Source organism: Anabrus simplex, chromosome 2 (assembly GCF_040414725.1).
Source record: "Anabrus simplex isolate iqAnaSimp1 chromosome 2, ASM4041472v1, whole genome shotgun sequence".
NCBI classification, from domain to species: domain Eukaryota; kingdom Metazoa; phylum Arthropoda; class Insecta; order Orthoptera; family Tettigoniidae; genus Anabrus; species Anabrus simplex.
In genome coordinates, this window is record NC_090266.1 from 858,976,083 (window position 1) to 858,997,795 (window position 21,713).

Here is a 21,713-nt window from a genome sequence, read left to right on the forward strand (position 1 = left end):
ACGATTCAAAGACGAGGATAAATTGTGCTGGTTTCCCTGTGCAAATGCATTATTTTTTGGATTACTCAAATTTTTGCATTTTTAGATACCTTGTACATGCACGGAAAGTGCCTGACGCCCTTAAAACATTGTGGGTTATCGAATTTTCCTATGACGAGGGGAGGAATTCTCGCGCTACAGTGTGCATTGCAACACAGTACAATGACTCTCACCCTTATACGATTTCCTGACTGGCACTTTCTCCTTTAATACCATAAGACCGTTTGGGCTCGGCATTAAAAGAAAGCAATGCAGTTTCATCGGCAATGACAATATTGTTCGGTGCCTACGAATTGATTATATAAGCCATGCTTTTTCGTTAATTATCAGCAATTATCCGTATTTCGAATTAAACAATTTAAATAACAAGCAAAACCGTATCTCATGTTTCTGGGAACGAGAGCTTTGAATTAGGCGGGATTTTGAATTAACCGATTTCGAATTATTGAGGTTCTACTGTATCTAGAGAAGCTGGCCTCCCTATATAAGGTGACAGCGTGTGACAGATGAGACATGGTACGTGCAAGTGTACCGCCGTGGAGTACGGAATAGTGTGTACTGCTGTGGAGTACAGTGGACTTTAGTACTGCGTGTCTACTGCCATGGAGTACGGAGAGAGAGAGAGAGAGAGAGAGAGAGAGTGTGTGTGCTGCTGTGGGAACCGAGTATCATGTGTGTACTGCCGTTAAGTACCATGTTATTGCTGCGGAGTTCAATCTATTGTGGATATGAGTCTGTCGCTCTATCCTGTAGTGTCATTAAGTTGGATCTCTGGTGTGTGGCTGCCGTGAAGCGAGTGCCATGTCTCTGGTGTATAACATTAAAAATCGACAGATAGGCAAGTGACATTGATTGAGGACAGTTACGAGTATACGACTGATGAAGAGTGCTGGTGGCTGTTGAGATGAAAGGTGCATGCCGTATATAATTGTGAGACTGTAATGTACATCTAGTGTGATTGTATTAGTTTGCAAGTGATAAAGTGAACAAACTGTAAAACCAGTATAACTGAGTTAGTACAAATTGAGAGACCACAAACTGTGAATCAGTGTGTGTGTGTGTGTGTGTGTGTGTACGTGTACGTACTAGTAGAATAAATGTTATTCATAGAATTTAAATGTTACCAGTTCTATCTTTACTTACTACCCCCATAACATTACAACTGGTGTTGGATACAAGATAAACTGGTAGCGCATTTTAGAGCTGGCCAAAATTTCTAGTGAATACAAAAATGATACCGAACAGTTCCACTCTTCTCAACAAGCTCTGCGAACTTAACAGTGAACTCAAGAGCAATCTTAAATCTAGGAAGTATCAACACATTAGTGAGCTAAAACTGAGTCAGGAAAAATTTAAGTGCGAGCTGAAATTCAGAATTAAGAGAATTGACGAAGAGACAGTTAAAGTTAGAACACGAAGTGTGCCCTCTCAAAATCAATTTTAAGTGTGATGTTGTGCAGAATGTAATCTGGATGAGAAGAAGTCTGAAGCAATACCCCAGGTTGCGGAATCCGGAGTTCAAGACTTAAGGAAGGAAGTGAGTGCCCAGCACAGAATTGTGATGGCCATAGAGAATCATACACAGCGCACCAGCAGTGATGGCGGCTCCAGCATCATGAAGATGAAATTTCCACGTTATAATGGGACCACTTCCTGGAAAATGTTCTGGACCCAATTTGAGACAGTCTGCGAGTACCACAGCTGGAGGTCGTAGGAAAGAGATGGACACGTGATCGGCGAACCATTTGCACAAGCAGTGGAGGTACTACACACCTTCCAGCTGGATGCCATCTATGAAGAGACTGTGGGAGTGCTCGACAGATGCTACGATGACTAAAAGCTGACAGCAGCCTAGCGTGTCCAGATACAGGAAAGGACCTAGTGCGCTGATGAAATACCATGGAAATTTGCTACCAAGTTCGAGCAACTAGCCCACGACTCTGGACAGGCTACCCCAGGATCACATCCAGTGCAGGGAGGCCTGCACACCTGTTGATGGGCCCTGCAATGCCAAGATCCATCAAGGGTATATGCTTGGCCAGAAGCGTACCCCCAAAGGACCTTTGACGATGGCCCTGCGGATCAAGGCAGTAATTGTGATGGCATGGTTGGAGAGATTCCCACAAGGAAACAGCATGCTGGTGGAGCTCAAACTGACAACCACTGAACAGAGATCCTACCAGGCCACGATGCTCGTCCCAGAACAAAACTGTGTGCCAGCATGAACATTGCATTCGACATCGCAAGATCAGAGGATACCCAGCAGGACTGAGCTTGGGACTTGTGAGCCGTACACGTGCCAGGGGATGACGAATACGCACAGACCCTGGACGCAGACAGAGATGTGGACGAGAGGACAGTCATCAGAGCTTCAGTCACCATGCAAGCGCCGATGAACTGTCATTACCAGGAGCAAGAACATTATCAATCAGACAAAGCAGACCCGCCCCACCACCAGAAACACGATTGCCATACAAAAAAATCACCCGGCACTGTATGGAAGGGAACTCGGGACAAGTTTCCTTAAGGAAGAGGTAATGCGGCGGACTGGTCGCCATACGGATTCCACGGCAGGAGGAACAAGCAGTACAGCCCTCGAGAGATCAACGCCACAGCTGGGCTACTGGCTGCCATTGCAGGAAGGAGGCACTTGTAGTGCGATATGCTGCTCTCTCACCAATGTTGCTGAAGATCAAAAATCACTAGACAAGAAGTATTGCCATCCTGAGAATTCTGGAAACCTTGTTACAGAAAGTATCTGCAGAAGCCAGCCTCGCTATATAAGATGACCGTGTGTGTGACAGTTGAGACACAGTGAGTGAGTGTGTTCTGTTGTGAAGTATTGAGTGGAGTGGAGTACTTTGTATGTACTACCTGGAATACTGAGAAATGTGTTATTGCTGTGGAGTCAGTTATGTGAGTGTTCGGTCTGTCATGAAGTTATGTCTGTTGTTCTATACTGTAGTGTCATGGAGATGAATCTCTTCTGCGTGACTGTAGCAAAGTAAACATCGTGTCCCCAGCGTGCACCGTGAGAGTTCGCCAAGGATCAACAATTGACATTGAATGAGGACTCTTACAAGTGTAAGATGGACGAGAGCAAAGAGTGTTGGTGGCAATTGAGATGGATGATGCACACATTGTGTATAACTGTGAAGCTTTGTAATGTGTGCTTTGTAGGTAGTGTGACTGTGTTAGTTTGTAAGCAATACAGTGAGCAAGCTGTGAAACAGGTACGACTTAGTGAGGGTACAGAGAGCACAAACTGAATTAATGTGTATGTGTACAAGCAATTAGTAGTAAGAATAAATCATAGTCATAGAATAAAACACTACCAGTTTGTGTGTTTATTTCCTACCCCCACCACGTTACAATAAGTAACTGTAGTGACTGGACAGGATTAGAAAAGATATGCTAAAAGTTAAAGATACTACTGGAGTGAGGTAAAGGAAGAAAAGCAATAATACAGGCAATCATCATTGTACCATCAGTAATGCCTCTCTCTAGTGCTAGGCAACACACTAAGCGCCCAAGGGCAGTGAAATCTTGTGGAAATATGTTGAACTTTCTAAAAAGTACTTGAGTTTTAAGTTTAACATATTTCACTACACCCGACTATGGAGTTACCACCTAGGGGCTTGGAATGTGTATGGTTTAGTCGCGTATTGTAACTGTTTCGGGTTTGGCATAAGAATGCTTAGTCTTCTGTTTCTAAGTTGTCACTACTGTGAGTTCAAATTAATTCAACCTATCATCACCCAGCTTACACCTATCTTGAAAATTATGTATTTATCTGGATCAGATTGCCAATAGTGCTATGAGCTATGAGGTTCTCCGCACAAGAGGCTACAGGTGAGCTGGAGCAGTTCTAAGGTAGGTGGCTATGTTTTCTCTTTCATGTGAACTTACTTGTGTGCGGCGCCGAGAAGACACCAACGTTCCCCCCAAGCATGTAACAGTTCGGGTTGAGCCATATTTACCTTTATTATAATGCAGGATATCATAATTCATTTAATTTTTGTAACAAATAGGTTTCTAGACTATCTGCAGACCCAAGTGGGTGCCATGCAAGTCTTAAGGATGTACGGGTATGGACCTTGGTTTCCCGTGTTCATTTTGCTTTTTGATGACTAGGTTTTTACTATTTTCTAAATTTTTCTTCTTGCATTTTGGTTAATAAATTTCTTTCCTGTCTTAGTCACGAATGTAGTAGGGCTTAACCACTGAATCTATGGGCCTTCTGCCCCATTAGGTTTTTTGTCAAGTCATGTCACAGGATTGCTTGAGTGGGCTCAGCATTCCATTATATATTGTTTTCAGCCTTTTGTGTTTAGGCCTACATTTTATTTATGTAATTCTCGGTCGTGTAGTATGAGCTACTGCTCCTGCTTTCCTGGATCATTCGGATTCCACACTTGTGTTGTTGCTTCCGCTTGTAGTAAGGCCAGCAAGTGTCTAACTGGGTGAAGCTGATAAGTTATCAGGGGTAATAAGTGATATCTGGATGTTAATTCTAAGCCTGTTTGGCCACTGAAAGTTAAATTTGAGAGTTTGGTATCTCTCTGAAATATAACATGTTGTCTTGGAAGTTCAAGTTTCTTCATAAAATACCAAAGATTCCCTTACCGAAGATGTGTAAAGACCAGCAAGTCTTATGAAATGGGAACTCCTCCTCCCCTGTTACTTTGTAATATCCTTTTCTAAATATTATTTGTTACCTTCAAAAAGAAAATAGAATCATAAAAGAAAAGAAAAGAAAAGAAAAGAAAAGGAGAAGATCCTTTAGCGATTCTATTCAAAATATGAAATTTTTTGTGTAGTCATTTGTCCAGTAACCTAGGCCCTGCTGCTTTTTCCACTGTACTGCCCTTGTATTCCAAAACGATTATACTGGGATGGTCGCCGAGTTGCACTTTTCCTTAAGATAATAATCACCACCACCCCAATTATTACATAAGTCAAATGATTTAAACCTTCAATCTATATTTTTATTTTTTGCTAGGGGCTTTACGTCGCACCGACACAGATAGGTCTTATGGCGACGATGGGATAGGAAAGGCCTAGGAGTTGGAAGGAAGCGGCCGTGGCCTTATTTAAGGTACAGCCCCAGCATTTGCCTGGTGTGAAAATGGGAAACCACGGAAAACCATCTTCAGGGCTGCCGATAGTGGGATTCGAACCTACTATCTCCTGGATGCAAGCTCGCAGCCGCGCGCCTCTACGCGCACGGCCAACTTGCCCGGTCCTTCAATCTATTAATGATGCAGGTTCGCTGTTCTATCCTGAAGCATGATTTAGCACACACTGATATAAATGTGGTGGCAACAGCATCTGAATCTAAAGCACAATCCTATAAGCTACAACACATGCAGATATATACTAAAAGGGAAAACCCATCAAACCAACATCATAAAATTACTAGTTCAGAAATAAATATATTTGAAGTATCCACAACATACCTTCACTACAACATAGCAGAGTCCCAAGACACGTCGAGACCGTCGTAACCCCAACACTGAAGCAAATGCATGAAGTATAACAAGACAAAGTCCAATAACACAATAGCCACACAACGTAGTCACAAGGCCTTCAAAATGAGAAGCTGCAGCATGTTCACGCAGGCTAAAACCTACAACTGCAAAATGGCCAATATGGTAGGGGCAGAATGCAAACACCAGTATAAAGAGTGTGTTCAGTGAAACCACCCAAAATACATGTTCTAAAAACACTAGAGATCCATCAAGACCCAAAAGCCGTTCCCATGTAAGTTCTTCGGCAGCTCGGTCCCACTCAATAGGGTTCCAGTTTCCTTCATCACCTGCAACACCACCATTATTACCACCTTCACCAAGTGGTTCAGGTACGTCTCCAGCATTGCCCACCACGTTAGGTCCTACCACTTCATCAAATTCTGGAAGCATTCCAGGAGCTCCAGCATTGCCCACTACATTTGGACCAACCACTTCTTCAAACTCGGGAACCACTCCAGGAGCTCCAGCATTGCCTGCTACATTTGGTCCTACCACTTCTTCAAACTCTGGAAGCATTCCAGGAGCAATCATCTCTGGATCACCAGCAGGTCCTTGCTAAAGGAAAGAAAAATAATAATAATAATAATAATAATAATAATAATAATAATAATAATAATAATAATAATAATAATAATAATAATAATGGGAATAGTTTCAAATTTGTGTAAAAAATATAATTGCTAAGACATCTACATTAACTAACCACATAGGCTAAAACCTACAACTGCCAAGTGACCAATATGGCATGGGTAGAATCCAAACACCAGTATAAAGAGTGTGCTCAATGAAACCAATCAAAATACATGTTCTAAAAACACCAAAAGATCCATAAGGCCAAAAAGCCATTCCCACGTAAGTTCCTCGATGGCTCGGTCCCACTCAATACACATCTAGTTTCCTTCATCGCCTCCAACACTACTATTATTAGATTTATTATTATCCTGCAAATAGGAACAGTGCTACATCTAACATTAGGGAACGAGCGAACGTTCCTATATTCTTGGCACATTACAAAGGTCAAGCGTAAGTACTGAAGTATGTCTCTAGGGAATCCAAAAAATACTGGTGCAGATAGAGGAGAAAGCATATGAATTTTACGTAACTTCTTATTTACTTTGTCCTCGAAAGGGAACACAAGGGAGATGAATGTTGCGCTGGTTTCTGTGTGTGACAATATTCCAGAAAATGATGCAATGGTGAAATGGCACAGAAGCGTTCAACATAGCCAGATGTGATAAGACATAAAAACAAGTGACGACTGTCTCTCAATGGGGGGCTGAGAATTCCGTAAGTGGAGGTCCTGGTACTCATAATGTGATGAATCACTATGGAGACAATAGTGGAAGAGGTCCTCCCCATTAGTCATGAGTTTGAACGTCTTGCACATGATGAAGGTGGTCATGCACCGATTTCAGCAATGCTCACACCCATGCAATAATAGCTCCAACAGGAAGCAGCCACAGAAACTCTGAGCGAAAAAGATCATGATGACCTCTTTGATTGCCTGATGCCACAGATGAGTTTTGAGTGTACCATCAAGATTTCAAGATGAAGGAACAAGATTAACAGAAGAATCATGTGGAATCACTAGCGGCACCCGTTTTTTTGCAAAGCACACAACTGCAAAATATTTCCCAAATTTTGGAAATTTGGCTGGCTCAAAAAGCAAAAATATCAACACAATTATGTGGAATCGCTCTTTGATGCAAGGAGCATAATGAAAGGTGTTTTAGAAAGTGATTATCTCATCCAATAAAGCAAATTTCCATCCTACGAGAACATTCAGCATCAGAATACACAGAATACCACACACAGTATTTAGGGATCTAGTTTGTTGTTCATGTAGAGCAGGTAAAGCTATTGATATTACTACCATTCTTCTTCCCCTGAAATAAGAATATGGGCATTTTTTGGAAGCTGCAGTGAAGGCTTTATGGATGGTTGATAGCGATAGGCCATTTGCAACATTTTGTAATATGTCTGCAGGAGAACAGCTCTGACTTCCAGTAATATGGAACTCATGGTATCTCTGTCTTTTATAGACAGATGTCTAATTCTACATGTAGGCTAGGCCCTTTTTGTTAATGTGGCAAGATGAAATTTTTCCAAATATCCATGCTTTCATATAATGTAATATGCAATTTCTGTAAAAGCTTCACCCTATTTGGAGTTACATATGCTTTACTTAATAAAGGTTGGCAAATCTCTTGCTAAAAAGGAAGTTCAATATTATGGGCATCAGCATGTTAACACAGTTTGTTTACTACAGTTCTACAAGATTTAATGGACTTTTAACACAAGGATGAATCAAATATATTCAGGAATTATTTTTTACAATTTTACTGAATTACCAACAAATATAAAACAGGTGCCTCATTTTTCTACATAATCTCACAAAACAGACAGATATTTATCATCGAATTAGCAACTTTTTGATGCTGTTCCCGAAGAAAGAAGAGGAATAGGTATTCATGATGTATTCCAATGCTGCAGCATACAGTATATACTTAAAGCTACAACTGCTCTGAAAAGGTTTTATCGAAATATGCTCCATTTTACGTGTTTGGCTCATGGACTGCAACATGTTGCCGAAGATATTACAGATGAGTTTCCAAACTGAATAGATTAAATTCAAAAGGAAAGAAAAAAGAACAGGTTTTCTAAAAGCCCCACAACGTGTGCTTAACTTAACAGCAATCGCCCGAGATACCACTTACCCCGGAACCAGTGTTAACGAGGTGGGGAACATGGAAAAAAAAAACAACATTTAAGTTCTATAGTGAGCATATAGATTCTATGCAGACTCCTGTACATACTTTTGATCCTGGAAGTGCTGTATCTATGTGAACCACAAACTGCCTTTTGTGACTACAAAGCAGTCTCCTTAATTGCCTAAATCAGCAGCAACTTCAGCTGGCTTCCAGAAAGCATCAAACATCTAAAAACATCAGGACTGCCACTGCAAGATTCTATTGCTGTTACAGAGGATGGTATTGAAAAACTAAGTGCTGTGAATGGGGAAGCTGGTGCAAGTGTATTTATTAAATTCCAAAGGGTATGAACAGAAATCATGATTATTCAAACATTTCACAGTGTGTACCGAATTCTAAATGGAGATGATGTTGATCCACCTGAGTACATTCCTCCACCAAAATTTCCTCTCCTAAAACTTGCCCCAGTTACATCAAGTGACGACGAAAGATCTCTCTCTGCATATAAGAACATCCTTAGTGACAAACTTCTTTGAATGACCCCCAGAGAACATTAAAATTGCATCATTGATCACAGTGCTACAAGATGTAATATGTAAATGTGCTTTCAGTGTTGTAACTAAGAAAATTATAAGTTTGAATTGAATATGTGTCAGATATAGTGATATAATATGGCTCCGGAGAACATTAAAAACTATATAATTGTTCACTATGCTACAAGATTTAAAATAAAGCGTGTTTTATGTGTTGTAACTGACAGGGGTGGTTATATTAAATACTGTATGTGATATTACATATTTTACCCATTCTACATATTTTACTACATACTGTATTTTGGTGATTTCTGTTATGTATTTATGTACATATTTTGACAATACTACATAAAAATCCCAGCTCTAGTCATAAATATACCAATGAGAAAAACAGATTTTAACAACGAAATTCAAATAAGAAAAAAATCATAGAAGAACAACCATCCACCGAACACACTAGACCATTTACGGTACTAAGAAAACAACAAAAAAGCCTAAGCAAAACCCCACCAGAGGACAATAAATATGTAGTTCTCAATTTTGTGAACAAAATATGTACAAAATAGGTAACATATTTAAAATGCAAGGTTTTAAACTAGTGTTCAGACCAAACAACACACTACAAAAAAACAACTCTGTAAATGCAATCTAAATTTTTTTAAAAGACCATTTTTCAAAATCAGGAATATATGAGCTCAAATGCCAAGAACCAAATTGTAATGGCACATATATTGGCCACACAAAACTTAATTTACACACCGTGAACAAAGAACACAATAACATAATTGGACACAACAGACACTCAGCCTTCTGTGAACACATGTACAACAATATCCACTACTTAACAAACATCAGTAGAGCCCGGGATTTCCATGCAAATGCATGTTCCTAAATAAGTTGCTTGCACTTCTCAAACTTTGCAAATATTCGTTTTATGACTAATCAATTTCAAATAACCGTACTTTTTCCATGCATGTTTGCATGTTTTGGCCTTTTTCGAAGAATACTCATGCATAATGCATATTTTGAACATTTTGGCCTTAATAGCAAATAATTAATTGGACATTTATATTGGATTATATGACTTTGCTTGGGAAGCCTCTGTGGCTCAGGCTGCAGCGCGCCGGCCTTTCACCGTTGGGTTTCGTGGTTCAAATCCCGGTCTCTCCATGTGAGATTTGTGCTGGACAAAGCGGAAGCATGACACGTTTTTCTCCGGGTACTCCGGTTTTCCTGTCATCTTTCATTCCAGCAACACTCTCCAGTATCATTTCATTTCATCTGTTAGTGATTAATCATTGCCCCAGAGGAGTTCGACAGGCTTCGCCAGCTGGCACTATTCCTACCCTCGCCGATAGATGGGGCTTCATGCATTCCATTCCTGGCAGGTCAAATGACTGGAAACAGCCTGTGGATGTCCATTTATGTGATTTTTCTTGAGAACTTGACGCATATATTTTGTCAGCTTGCATGACAGTGCCCTTTTTGAGCAGTAGTTTGCAGAATTTGGGGCCATACGTCCACGGCATTTGTCTATCATTGAGAGGGGAAGAAAATGTGTTCCTTGCATACTACTTGACAACCAAACGCATGGAGGTCCTATAATCCACTTAGCCAAGCACTTTATCTGTTGCTTGAGGAAACATTGACATAAACGGGAAGACCCCACGTCGACCGCTCTAATCCGTAGAAATAAGGTGTCCTAGTAAGAACTGAACGATAAATTTCGCATTACTAAATGAAGGCTATTACTTTTTTTCGTCTATGTTAGATGAAGAAATCAAAACTTGAATCACACTTCTGTGACGCCGCGTAACTGAGATAGCAGCTTACAAACTTTGGTTTTGTACTGAATCCTGTTTTGTTTCCTTCGAAATTCCTACCCTGAACTCCGAACTCTCACTGATCACATGCCTGAGGACAAAATAGTTGAGAAAATAAGGGAACTGGATGATAATAATAATAATAATAATAATAATAACAACAACAATCGTCGCCATAAGACCTATCTGTGTCGGTGCGACGTAAAGCAAAAAAAGTCTACGAACAAACCTCGTGTCTAAATGGACTTGGGGAAAGGAATTTCTAAGTGAATGTTTTAAAAGAGATAACTTCAGGTATACTTTGTCCTAAATGTCTTCATTTAAGTATCAACCTGTCACTTCTTGTGACGCAAGACGATCATTTTCTGTGTTCAGGAATGTTCAGTCAGATAAACGAAGGAACTTAAATGAAGAAAATGTGGAGAAATCAGTTGTTGTATAGTGTTTCAAAAGGAAATGAAAATGTAACAATGTGGAACTGAATTCTGATAGTGCATATTTTCTAGTTTATTGTGCATGTTCCGTCATTCGATAGTGCATGAATGCATGCATATTTTGGGATTTGATACTGCATGGAAATCCAGGCCCTAGACATCAGCATAGACTGTAAAATATTACAAATTTAGCAGAAAATCATTAAATATAAAGGACACAAGAGAAATGCACATTCCGAGAAAAGCCAACCAGAATAACCTCAAATATCACACACAACCGAAAGACTCTCCACTATTCCCTCTGAAAAATGAAATCACGTATCAGTAAGGCATAACAATTCAAACTCCATTAAGGCCCAATTTTGTTCAATGAATGTTAAGTGTTAACACTGCTGTTAAGAAGACTTAACATGCTATTTAACAAAATGGCAGTCTCATCCAGAATTGTTAATTCTAACAAATTTATTAATATGTGTGTTAAATTAACATGGCAGAAGCCTTGTGTTAAACCTCTTAAATGCTGTTCAAATTTCAAAATGATAGCATATAAAAGATGTAAGTTTGAAGCTTTACTGCTGTACGAAGACTAATTATAAAGTGAAGAAGGCAAAGGACGACCCATACTAAGAAAAAATGACTTCTTACAGTTGTCAGAAAAAAGATATCTAATTACCAAAGCCATAATGAACAAGGTATTAGAAGAAATTGAAAATAGGTTAGAGTTCCCAACAGATTGAATCTTATCAGTGCAGCAGTTGCTTATAATTCTTACAAGGAGAGGCCAGACCCTGCATTCAACCGATTTCAACGAGCTTCAATGTACCTCTTGGGGGACACTCAACAGTAACTCTTGTATAAGGGTTTAGTTCAATATGTTTTCAAAATAATTGAGGACATATGTCATGATGCAGGATCCGCTTCGGACCAAGTGGAGGTGATAAAACACCAAAAGGTGAACACATTTTACTTAAACATGTCAGGTCCACAACCTAATAATTTCTGAAAAACTGATGAATCCGTTGATTCCAATGTGCCGCATATGTACTTGGAGAGTAACAACACAGTCAAACGGAGCGGTGGTAGAGTGGTCACCGTCCTTGTCTGTGTATCTCAACAGCATGAGTTCGAGTCTCGTCGTAGCTATATTTTTTTGCACAAAATAAATTATTATTTGAGGGAACGTAAAGATTAAAATGTGAATAAAAATATTAGGCAAACTCGGTGAACTTTATTTTCTACTTCAGATTAATATATATATATACACGGAGAAAGATACAGCATTAACTGTGAGAACGTTTAGGCCTATATTAATTTCAGGCAGAAAATTTTTTGGGAATTATTACGTTGAAGACCTGACATGTTTAAGTAAATATTTTTCGCCTTTTAATGTTCTAATACCAATACTCATTCGGGACAAATATTTCAGATTCCCTATGGGAATCGACATCTATATCATTTAATGTTCTATCACTTCCACTTATTCCCAAGCGCATCCTACGTCATGACATTTGACCTCATATTTTTTTCAAAAACGAATGCGTACTGACCTAAAACCTTAAACATGAGTTACTGTTGAGTGTTCCCCCACAGGTACATTGAAGCTCGTTGAAATCGGTTGGACACAGAGTCTGGCCTCTACTTGAACGGCTCACCCGAACAACACTAACTGACAAAATGAAAATTTCGCAGGAGATGGAAAAAACATTCCTTGACTGTTTATATTGAAAGAATTCCAAACTAATTGCTGCTAGCTATACTTTATTTTGATAAAGTTGTAAAGTAGTTATTCTATTCATACAACACTTAAGTTTTGAAAAAATATTGCATTCAATATTTTTAAAATAGAACAACGTTAAAAATGACATGGATATTTTCTGCTTTTACTTGCAACATTACCAGCTGTTAATGTAATCCCCTTAGTTACAATGTCATAATTATCAGTAAATATCTTATGATTGGCATGTCAGAAAAAAAAAAAAAGATCACAATTACATTTTGTCACTAACAAGAAATAAAAACATGCTGAAAATTCTGTAAATAAATTAAATTTAATGAGAGCAGGTCCTCATAGAATTTTCTAGATTTAACTGGAATGTATCTACATATATCCAATAGGTCCTTCTTTGCAGCTGTAATAGGCATAGGTCCTGAACACACATTTGGAAAACTGTGCACTTTCACTGGAGGTAAATTTCTGTAACCAGTTCCTCTTGTCTTCTTCGCAATACTCTGACTAATCCACGGCTGGAGAATATTGTGACTTTTCCTTCCACGAATGGTTGTTGGGTCATCATTCATGATTTCGAGCCAAACATATTCAGTTATCTTGAATGAACCCTTACTGAAAGAATTTTCAACTATGCTCATATCTTTAAAATCTTCCTTTTCCATGATACAGACTTAAAAATGGGAGCTAGCATCGGCTATGACGTCCACCCAGTCATTAGGTTCATACACTTTTGCTGATTTTTTCTTCCTTTCTTTCTGTAACCTTCACTACAGTGGTTACACAAAACAAAGCACTAAACACAGTAAGGGGTGAAGGAAAGAGCAACTACACAACATCAGAAACCACTACACACTCAGAAACATTAACTGAAATTACGCGGATCTCCGCCGACCAAAACATACGTAAATATCAGTAGGGCCAACTAGTGAACAATAAACCAGGAAGGTGGAAGGAACTACGACCTACTGAGGCCAAGGACATGGCTTAGGTTGCAGATTCGGAAATAATTCGCCGTGATCCTTAAATTTGAAAAAAACATTATTTACAAATGAAATTTTACATTCCGAAACCAAATCCATGAACTTGCAACTTACAAACTATAAGCCTCGTGATACACCTAACTTAGAGGTTCTTTGGTAATATCTACGTACAAGTTACAAAATTCCAAACCAACTATACATCTAGTTACAAATCCAGTTGTACAATGCAATTTACAGTGAAGTAAACGTACTCTCCAAAACTCTAGCGTACATCAAGTGACACTGAACTACCAGAGGCAAACCCAAAGGTAACTATATCAAACTACAATCTACATATTTAGTGAAATAAGAAATGGGAATGCCTAGAAAACAAACAGGCAAGCCAGCTGAAAAGCTAAGGCGTCATAAATAATTTGGCGAATCTAGGTTAGGCTAGGGCAGACTCCTATACAAAATAGCAACCGAACATTATGGAAGCGTCGCACACGACATAAAAGTTCAGACAGACCAAGACAGACTAAGGCAGACCGAATTATTACAAACGCTGCCTCGCTCTCTATATGTAGTAAAACCCTGACCTTGGAGTAGCCAATCAGAATACATGAGTCCGCCCATCCCCTCCTAGGTTCACCAATCACAACTCCAACTTTAGTCGCAAACTCAACCTACATTCTCGAATACGCGATCGCGAACCTTCCATTTCCAGAACAGTCAGAAAATACATTCTAGAATACCTAACCAACAAAAGGCAACACACCCTGTTCAAAAATTTATGTAACAAAAGTTTCTGGATACTTCCAGTAAATATAGAACTGAATACTACTATTTACATATACATATGTTACAAATATTACACAGTACAGGTTAGGTCATTGCAAATAAAACATTATATCATACTTTACAAATAAAGTCTTCAAAAAAAAAAAAAAAAAAAACACTTTCCACTTCCACTACATGTTCACCTGTGACACTTTCCACTAAGGCAAAATCCTGGTGACAGGGCAGGAAGCTGTGACCAGTGATTAGAAATTTCTGTTCAATAATAGAGAAATACTTCTGCGGTATTAAATGTTGCAAGAGAGCAATAATCCGCCAGCTATTGTTTTGGTCTATACGTCTATCTGACCACAGAATGAGATGCCTTGATTCTCCTATTTTCAGTGGTTGGAAAGTCTCATTAATATACTTCAGTATTGAAGAAGAAACCTCAACAGAACCCCTTTAGGCTATGCTTTCATGCCAGAAGCACATAAAAGCAGTATTATTGTCAGTATTGTGGATAGAAAGGTTATAGCAGGAGTACTGTCTTTGGTAAAATATAGATGAATGATGCAAACTGGGACAGAACAAAACTTGTTCTAAGTCAACACAAAGCACTATAACATTTCCTTACTAACAGCAGTATCAGTTGTCAAAGATTTATATGCTGCCTCAGATCTGTGATGGTGAAGTTGACTTTCCTCCTCCATTTTCTGCATTTCATCATTCGATTGTGCTGAAAATAGGAGAATAAAAGGACGATCACAGTAAGCACAAGCATCAGATCTTGGAAGGCCAAATCTCAGCTTAAAGTCAGACTTAAAAATATCCCTATAGGTACTGTACTTTCTTTACACTCAACTACTGGGTACTGCTCACAGAAAAGTTTGTACATTTTCTTTAAGGTCAAATCAGGATTTAAGGAAAACCTTTTACTTTCATGTCTGGAGTAATGATTCTCTTGTTTTGGAAAAGACTATGTGCTGCCTTATTAACGATTTCATAACATGTGGTATCTTATATGGCTTATTACAGTGTTTCCCCACGCTCATCTTCTAGACGCTTTCGGAATTTAATTTTCTCCAGTAGAATTTGCAATCGTCGGGCAGTAATCTTCATTGCGTCACACAGTGTCTTTTGACAAACACACAATTTACCTTTTTCTGTAGACAAATAATAACTCACGCTGCACTGACTGTGTGAAATATCACCACTAGTTCACCGACGTTTAATATTGACCAACTCAGCACATTGCTGTGCAAGAAGTAGTGTTCAATTATCATAATTTAACTTATAGAATTCATCAAATGCTATGTTCTTATCACTTGCACTCAGTTGCCCGCACCGAAGAGAATGACGACAGATTCTTTCCTATAACAATGAAAGAGGTTATGTTTTACGTGCAATCAAATTTCATGCATTACTATATTACTACAGTTTATTAATTAGTTAATATCATTAGCAGACACTTTTGTTTAAATAATTATCAGAATAAACTCTTAGTCATTACGTCTGATTCGCAAAACTGAAAGTTATAGCACACAACATAATAGAATATTGTAGGTTAGTTGCAACGTTGTTCTACTCACTGAATGTGGAGGCAATTTTCCAGGAATGGGCTGCTTTCTCTTGGAGATATATGGACATCCACTATCCCAAAGACATTTGCAAATATCTTTCCACGAGCTCAATGATATCTTCCTTCTTTTCCCTTTATTTAACCTTTTTTCATCAGCTAATGCAACACATCTGACCCACCATTTTGCATGCAGTTACTATGTTGTTCTTCTCAACGCTACTTTCAAATTCAAACAGTGCTACCAATTTAATGATTTTAAGCCTAATATTTCTCTGATATGTCCACCATGGCAAGTACAATGTTGTTCCACACATATCTCACTCTCACTAAATTTGTCGGTTACAACATTGTTCGAGTGAGCCATTCATGACCTAAACCCTTATACAAGAGTTACTGTTGAGTGTTCCCCCACAGGTACATTGAAGCTCGTTGAAATCGGTTGGACACAGGGTCTGGCCTATACATGTCAGACATTATACTTCAGATTATTTTCATATAATTGGAGGCAACCATGTCCATAACTGCAAGACAAGACTGTGTAGAATTCTGCAAAGAATTCCTGCTGCCAGTGCAGCATTAACAAGACATTACATTATTTTCCTGCAATAAAAGAATGCCCAAAAATCATATCAATTATCACATTTTCCTGGTGATGTTGGAGCCTTAGATTGCACTCATATAAGAATATATTAAATGTTGTTATATAACAGTCCATTCTTTCATTTTTCATGCACACTCACATGCTTTCAAATTTAATGTATAACAACATTTGTCCCGTATTCATCATAATAACTCTTTTGTAGCCTCCTACTTGACACGTTTACGTCTCTAGCGATCTCTGCTAACCATAACCTATAATAATGTCAACCATGTGTGACAAAATAATACTTCAACATATCCCTAGGAGCACTTTATATAAAGAAACAAAAGACACTCGCTGCCAAACACATTCAGAAATCTCAGGGAAATGTGTTAATTTGTCTGTAACAATTGTTTCATAATGAATGTTGGAGATGTGTTTGTGAAACAGGATACTTTTAACTGAACTGTTAAATTAATAACAATTGTTAGTTAACATTTGTAAAGTAAAATTTAACACAAAGTTGAACAAACTGGTCCATAGTGTTGTTAATACGACTAATACCGGGTTACATTCTATTAAATCTGTACATCCATGACCGGCCAAAAACAACTTCCAAGAAGATACAGTTTGCAGACAATCTAGCTTTAATTACTGAGAGTATGGATTTGGCACGCAGTGAGGGTATACTTACGGAGGACCTAGCTACCTAGAGTAACTAGTTCTACAAATTAAGACTCCCGGCAAACCCAAGTAAAACAGAAGTAACATCATTCCGCCTGCATAACATGGAAGCTAATAAAAAGCTGCATGTGGTTTTTAACAGAACTGAAGTCTCCCACAATTTCTTCCCCGAATATCTGGGAGTCACATTGTATTGACCTTTGTTGTTCAAACAGCATTACTTGAACTTGCCCAAGACGCTGAGTAAAAGAGTAAATCTGCTGCATAAACTAGAGAGGAGCAACTGGGGTGCAGAATAATCAAACACTCTTCACACCGCTCTGCATCAACGAACAAAGTGCCAGGCTTCCTCAAAAAAAAAAAAAGAGAGAGAGTGTGTGTGTGAGTGTGTGTGTGTGTGTGTGGTGAGGAGCAGACATTGCTTCAAATTGTTGAGACCTGTCCACTGTCAGCCTTTAAGGATGGATTGCAGGCTCTGCATAAAGTGACACCAAGTGCAGTGGAATGGTCATCGAAGCAGGACATGTTCAATTATCTATAATGTTGATGATAATTGATTTTAAGAACTGTACACAGAAACAAGCGTATCACTATAAAAGTAAACAAACACTACTTGCCTGCTGAAGGAGAATATTGTTATTATCATGCGGATTTGCAGGTGCAGCAGCAAGATCCAGTACTGGTACAGGATTGTTGTTCTCTCTTTCAAGCCAATCTGGCCCTCCACCATGAAGAATTTGTTCCCGAAGCCACACCAAGCCAATGAACGCAAATAGTGTACAAGTCACAACAAAACATCCTTGGAAAACATCCGAGGCAATGTTCTCAGTTGAGAATATGTCAAGTGGAAGCGTCAATACCTGCAAGAAAAATACATTTTAGAGAAGAAAAGTAGAATTTGTTCTACCCAATACTGCAATGGGATAAAAGTGAACTTTAACTGAAAAAATATAATTTTCAAAAAGTTGTTCACATACTACAAGAGCCATAAAGTTGTAACTTCTGTCAATTATTAAAAGCTCACTATACACAGTAGTGATTTTTAATAGTTAGCAGTTTAATGTCACAAGATTACATAAGTTTAATGTCAGCAATACTGGTTTAATTAAAGTACAGCTCCTTCACTAACTTGGTGTGAAAATGGAGAAACCATGGAAAACTATTTTCAGGGCTACCTACGGTGAGGTCCAAACCCAACACCTGCTAAATGAAAGCTTACAGCAACTAGTACATGTTTCGAGAATATTATGCATTCTCTTCCTCAGCTAGTGGATTAAAATCCAGTATGCATAATATTCTCGAAACATGTACTAGATGTTAAGGTGAAAGGTAAATAAATGAATTGTATTGACTAGGCGGACTATCTTCCAACATATTTACTGTTACTAAGTCAATACGGATCCAATCCCGACCATCATGGTCAAGATTATTAACCCTTTCCAGCCCAAATTATCTGCAGTGATGGAAAAAAATATTTCCCTGTGAATTTCATCTAAAATGTGCGTCCTGAACATGAAACCACCAATATTTAATTTTTGTCGCACTCTCATATGCTCAAAATTTTGTGATGCCATATGGCATCATTGGGCACATGCGATGCAAGTCCTCATGAAATGTTCTTCAAATTGTGAACCTGAAATACAATCATAATACCATTTGTATAAATGCTCCATTGTTAAAACCGGTTCTCCTGACTATAAAATAGTACTTTTACCAACATACACTTCAAAATCGTAGACAATACCACTGAAACCAGCTTGAGCAAAAACTTTTACACCCCATTTATGAGGCTTATTTTTCATGTATCGTTTCAATGAACTTCGCCCTTTGAACGGTATTATAATTTCATCCACAGAATTGTCCGCCTCCGTAGCGTAACGGTTAGTGTTATTAGCTGCCGTCCTCGGGGGCCTGGGTTCGATTCCCGGTACTGCCAGAAATTTAAGAATGGCAGGAGGGCTGGTATGTGGTTGAAATGGTACGTGCAGCTCACCTCCAATGGGGGTGTGCCTGAAAAGAGCTGCACCACCTCGGGATGAGGACACGAGTTTACTTATCCACAGAATTGTACTCCTCGGGCTCAATATCAGCGAATCTAGCTCTGATGGCATCAATAAAAGGCCTGACTTTGAAACGTTTATCACACTCTGGATGATCACGTGACTTCATATTATCATCGTTGATGTGCAAGAAGTTTCTGAGTTTGTCAAACCTATTGCGGTACGTAATGTCAGCAATTGGGGGGAATCTGGTTGCTTGTGCCCAGTACGTTCTGTAACTTGGCATCCTGACTATGCCTGACAGAATGTGAATTCCCAGAAATTGCTCTATTTTATTCTTATTTGTGTTCAGTGAGGATCAAGTTTTCTGAACACAGTATAAATTTGAGTTGCCTACAAAATTGTCTATGAGAGAAGCTGTACAAAATTGTTTGAAATTTTCATATGGAGTCATTTCACCTGGTAGAACAGAGTGATTCACTGTGCACTCTGAATAAATAGGTTCTAAGATTTTACACCGCAACCTTGAGTCCCTCTGCCTCTCACTGGGTACTGGTGAGCCAGAAGTAGATGTTTTTGCCTGAAGTCGATGAGCCAACGGTATTACATCTTCATGCAAATTAGGTTCAACATTTACTTCAAAATTCAGCCCCACTTCCGGAATAGTATTTGGCACTGGTTCTGCAACTGTATTTGGTGTTGTTACTTCTTCCTTGTGATCATCATTACTGATATCAACGTCAGATATGTCACCTTCCAGAAGAAGAATGACCTCTTTCTCAGATAAAATTTTACACTTAATGGATTCATCTAGAAAAATAAAGTGAATAAATAGTACACAACAATTTGAAATGCAACTTCTAACGAAAATTTATTATGATATAATTTGGAATAGTAGGCTACTTATTTCAGTTGTGCTGTTTATTAGCAGGTTTTCTTACATTTAATGATCAAAATATACTGTTAAGCGTTTATATAATATCGCAAAACAACCAGTAATAATGAGAAAGGCCGCTGAATAAAAATCTAATTGCCTCAGATAAACATAACCTAAGACATGGCTGCTGCCCACTGACGCCATATGGCATCATACATATTTACACACACAGAAAACCTGTCAAGCTTAACATAACAAAAAATTACATACAGAATATTTATATTACATCCTTTATCTCCAAAATAACACAATTTGAAACAAAAATGAATAGTACTTACAATAAAACATGTTATAATGCAGTGCGGTGTGAAGGAGTCTCCAATTCCAAGTCGACATGATCATAGAACATGCACTATTCTTCGGCGATGTTCAACTACTGAACTGCTCCAGTGCTACCAATGAACTCCTAACACCACAACGTATCCTACCATAATGTAATATGGCATTCAAGATAATTTTCAAAGCACAGAAAAAACGTTAAATATCATGATGCCATATGGCATCATTGGGCTGGAAAGGGTTAATAATAGCTTACAGCAATACAATCTGGACTGCGTAGCCAACCCACTTGGTGTCTGGTGCCGTTTATGATGGTCTAACATCATACGTATTCTTTGTCAGTCAGTCTTGTTTCAGCTATATTCAAAATCGGTTCACTTTAACTAAATATCAAACAATATGTTGCAACTCTTTCAAATTGAGATCGAAGTTTAAAGTAAGAGGGTTGTTCCAGTGTAAATTTTATTTCATCAGAATACTGCAATTTTCTCTTGTTTTCTTTCTTTTCTTCCCCAATGGCATGTGACCTCTGGAGAGGCCTGAAGACTGAACAAACATACAGCCCCGAGCCAGAGGAATTAACTAATGAAGTTAAAATACCCGACCCGGATGGGAATCGAACCCCGGACATCTTGGACCAAAGGCCAGCATGCTAACCATTTAAACAAGAAGCCGGAGAAATACTGTAATACCCCTGTGGGTGGAGGACGCAGATGAAGAATACACCCACGGTAGCTCCCGCCTGTCTTAAGAGGCGATAAAGGGGGCGACCTAGGGATGATACTCTTGGAACCATGAGACAATCTGTGATTAGCACCTTTGCGGGATTAACACAATGGGTCAACTTTACTTGCGATTAGTACTATTATATGTGCTTGGTTGTGCTCCCTCTTATGAGCAATCATCACTGCTTTAGCTGAGACGGGCAACGCATACTCACCGGCATTGAAACAGTTCGGGAAATGTTTGACCTCTCGGCTACTTACTTGCCCAGTAGGGGGTGATTTATGATGGCAGTGGGCTTTAAAACAGAAGTTCTCATTCCCCAACAGAAATCCTTACAGCTCTGGTACTAACGCACCTCTTATTAAATAGACGTCAGCATTTTTTTTTTT

At 38.8% G+C, this 21,713-nt stretch overlaps 1 protein-coding gene across 2 annotated transcripts in view; it reads right to left on the reverse strand.

Moving 5' to 3' along the window:
- Window positions 1-21,713, reverse strand: part of LOC136864515 (E3 ubiquitin-protein ligase MARCHF6) — a 152,414-nt gene that overhangs the window by 98,612 nt on the left and 32,089 nt on the right. For both annotated transcript variants that reach the window (XM_067141581.2, XM_067141582.2), the window contains exons 3-4: window positions 18,000-18,242; window positions 5,499-6,125 (exon numbers count right to left, since the gene is read on the reverse strand). In XM_067141581.2, the coding sequence (XP_066997682.2) occupies window positions 5,499-6,125; window positions 18,000-18,242 (870 nt within the window). The remainder of the gene's footprint in view (window positions 1-5,498; window positions 6,126-17,999; window positions 18,243-21,713) is intronic.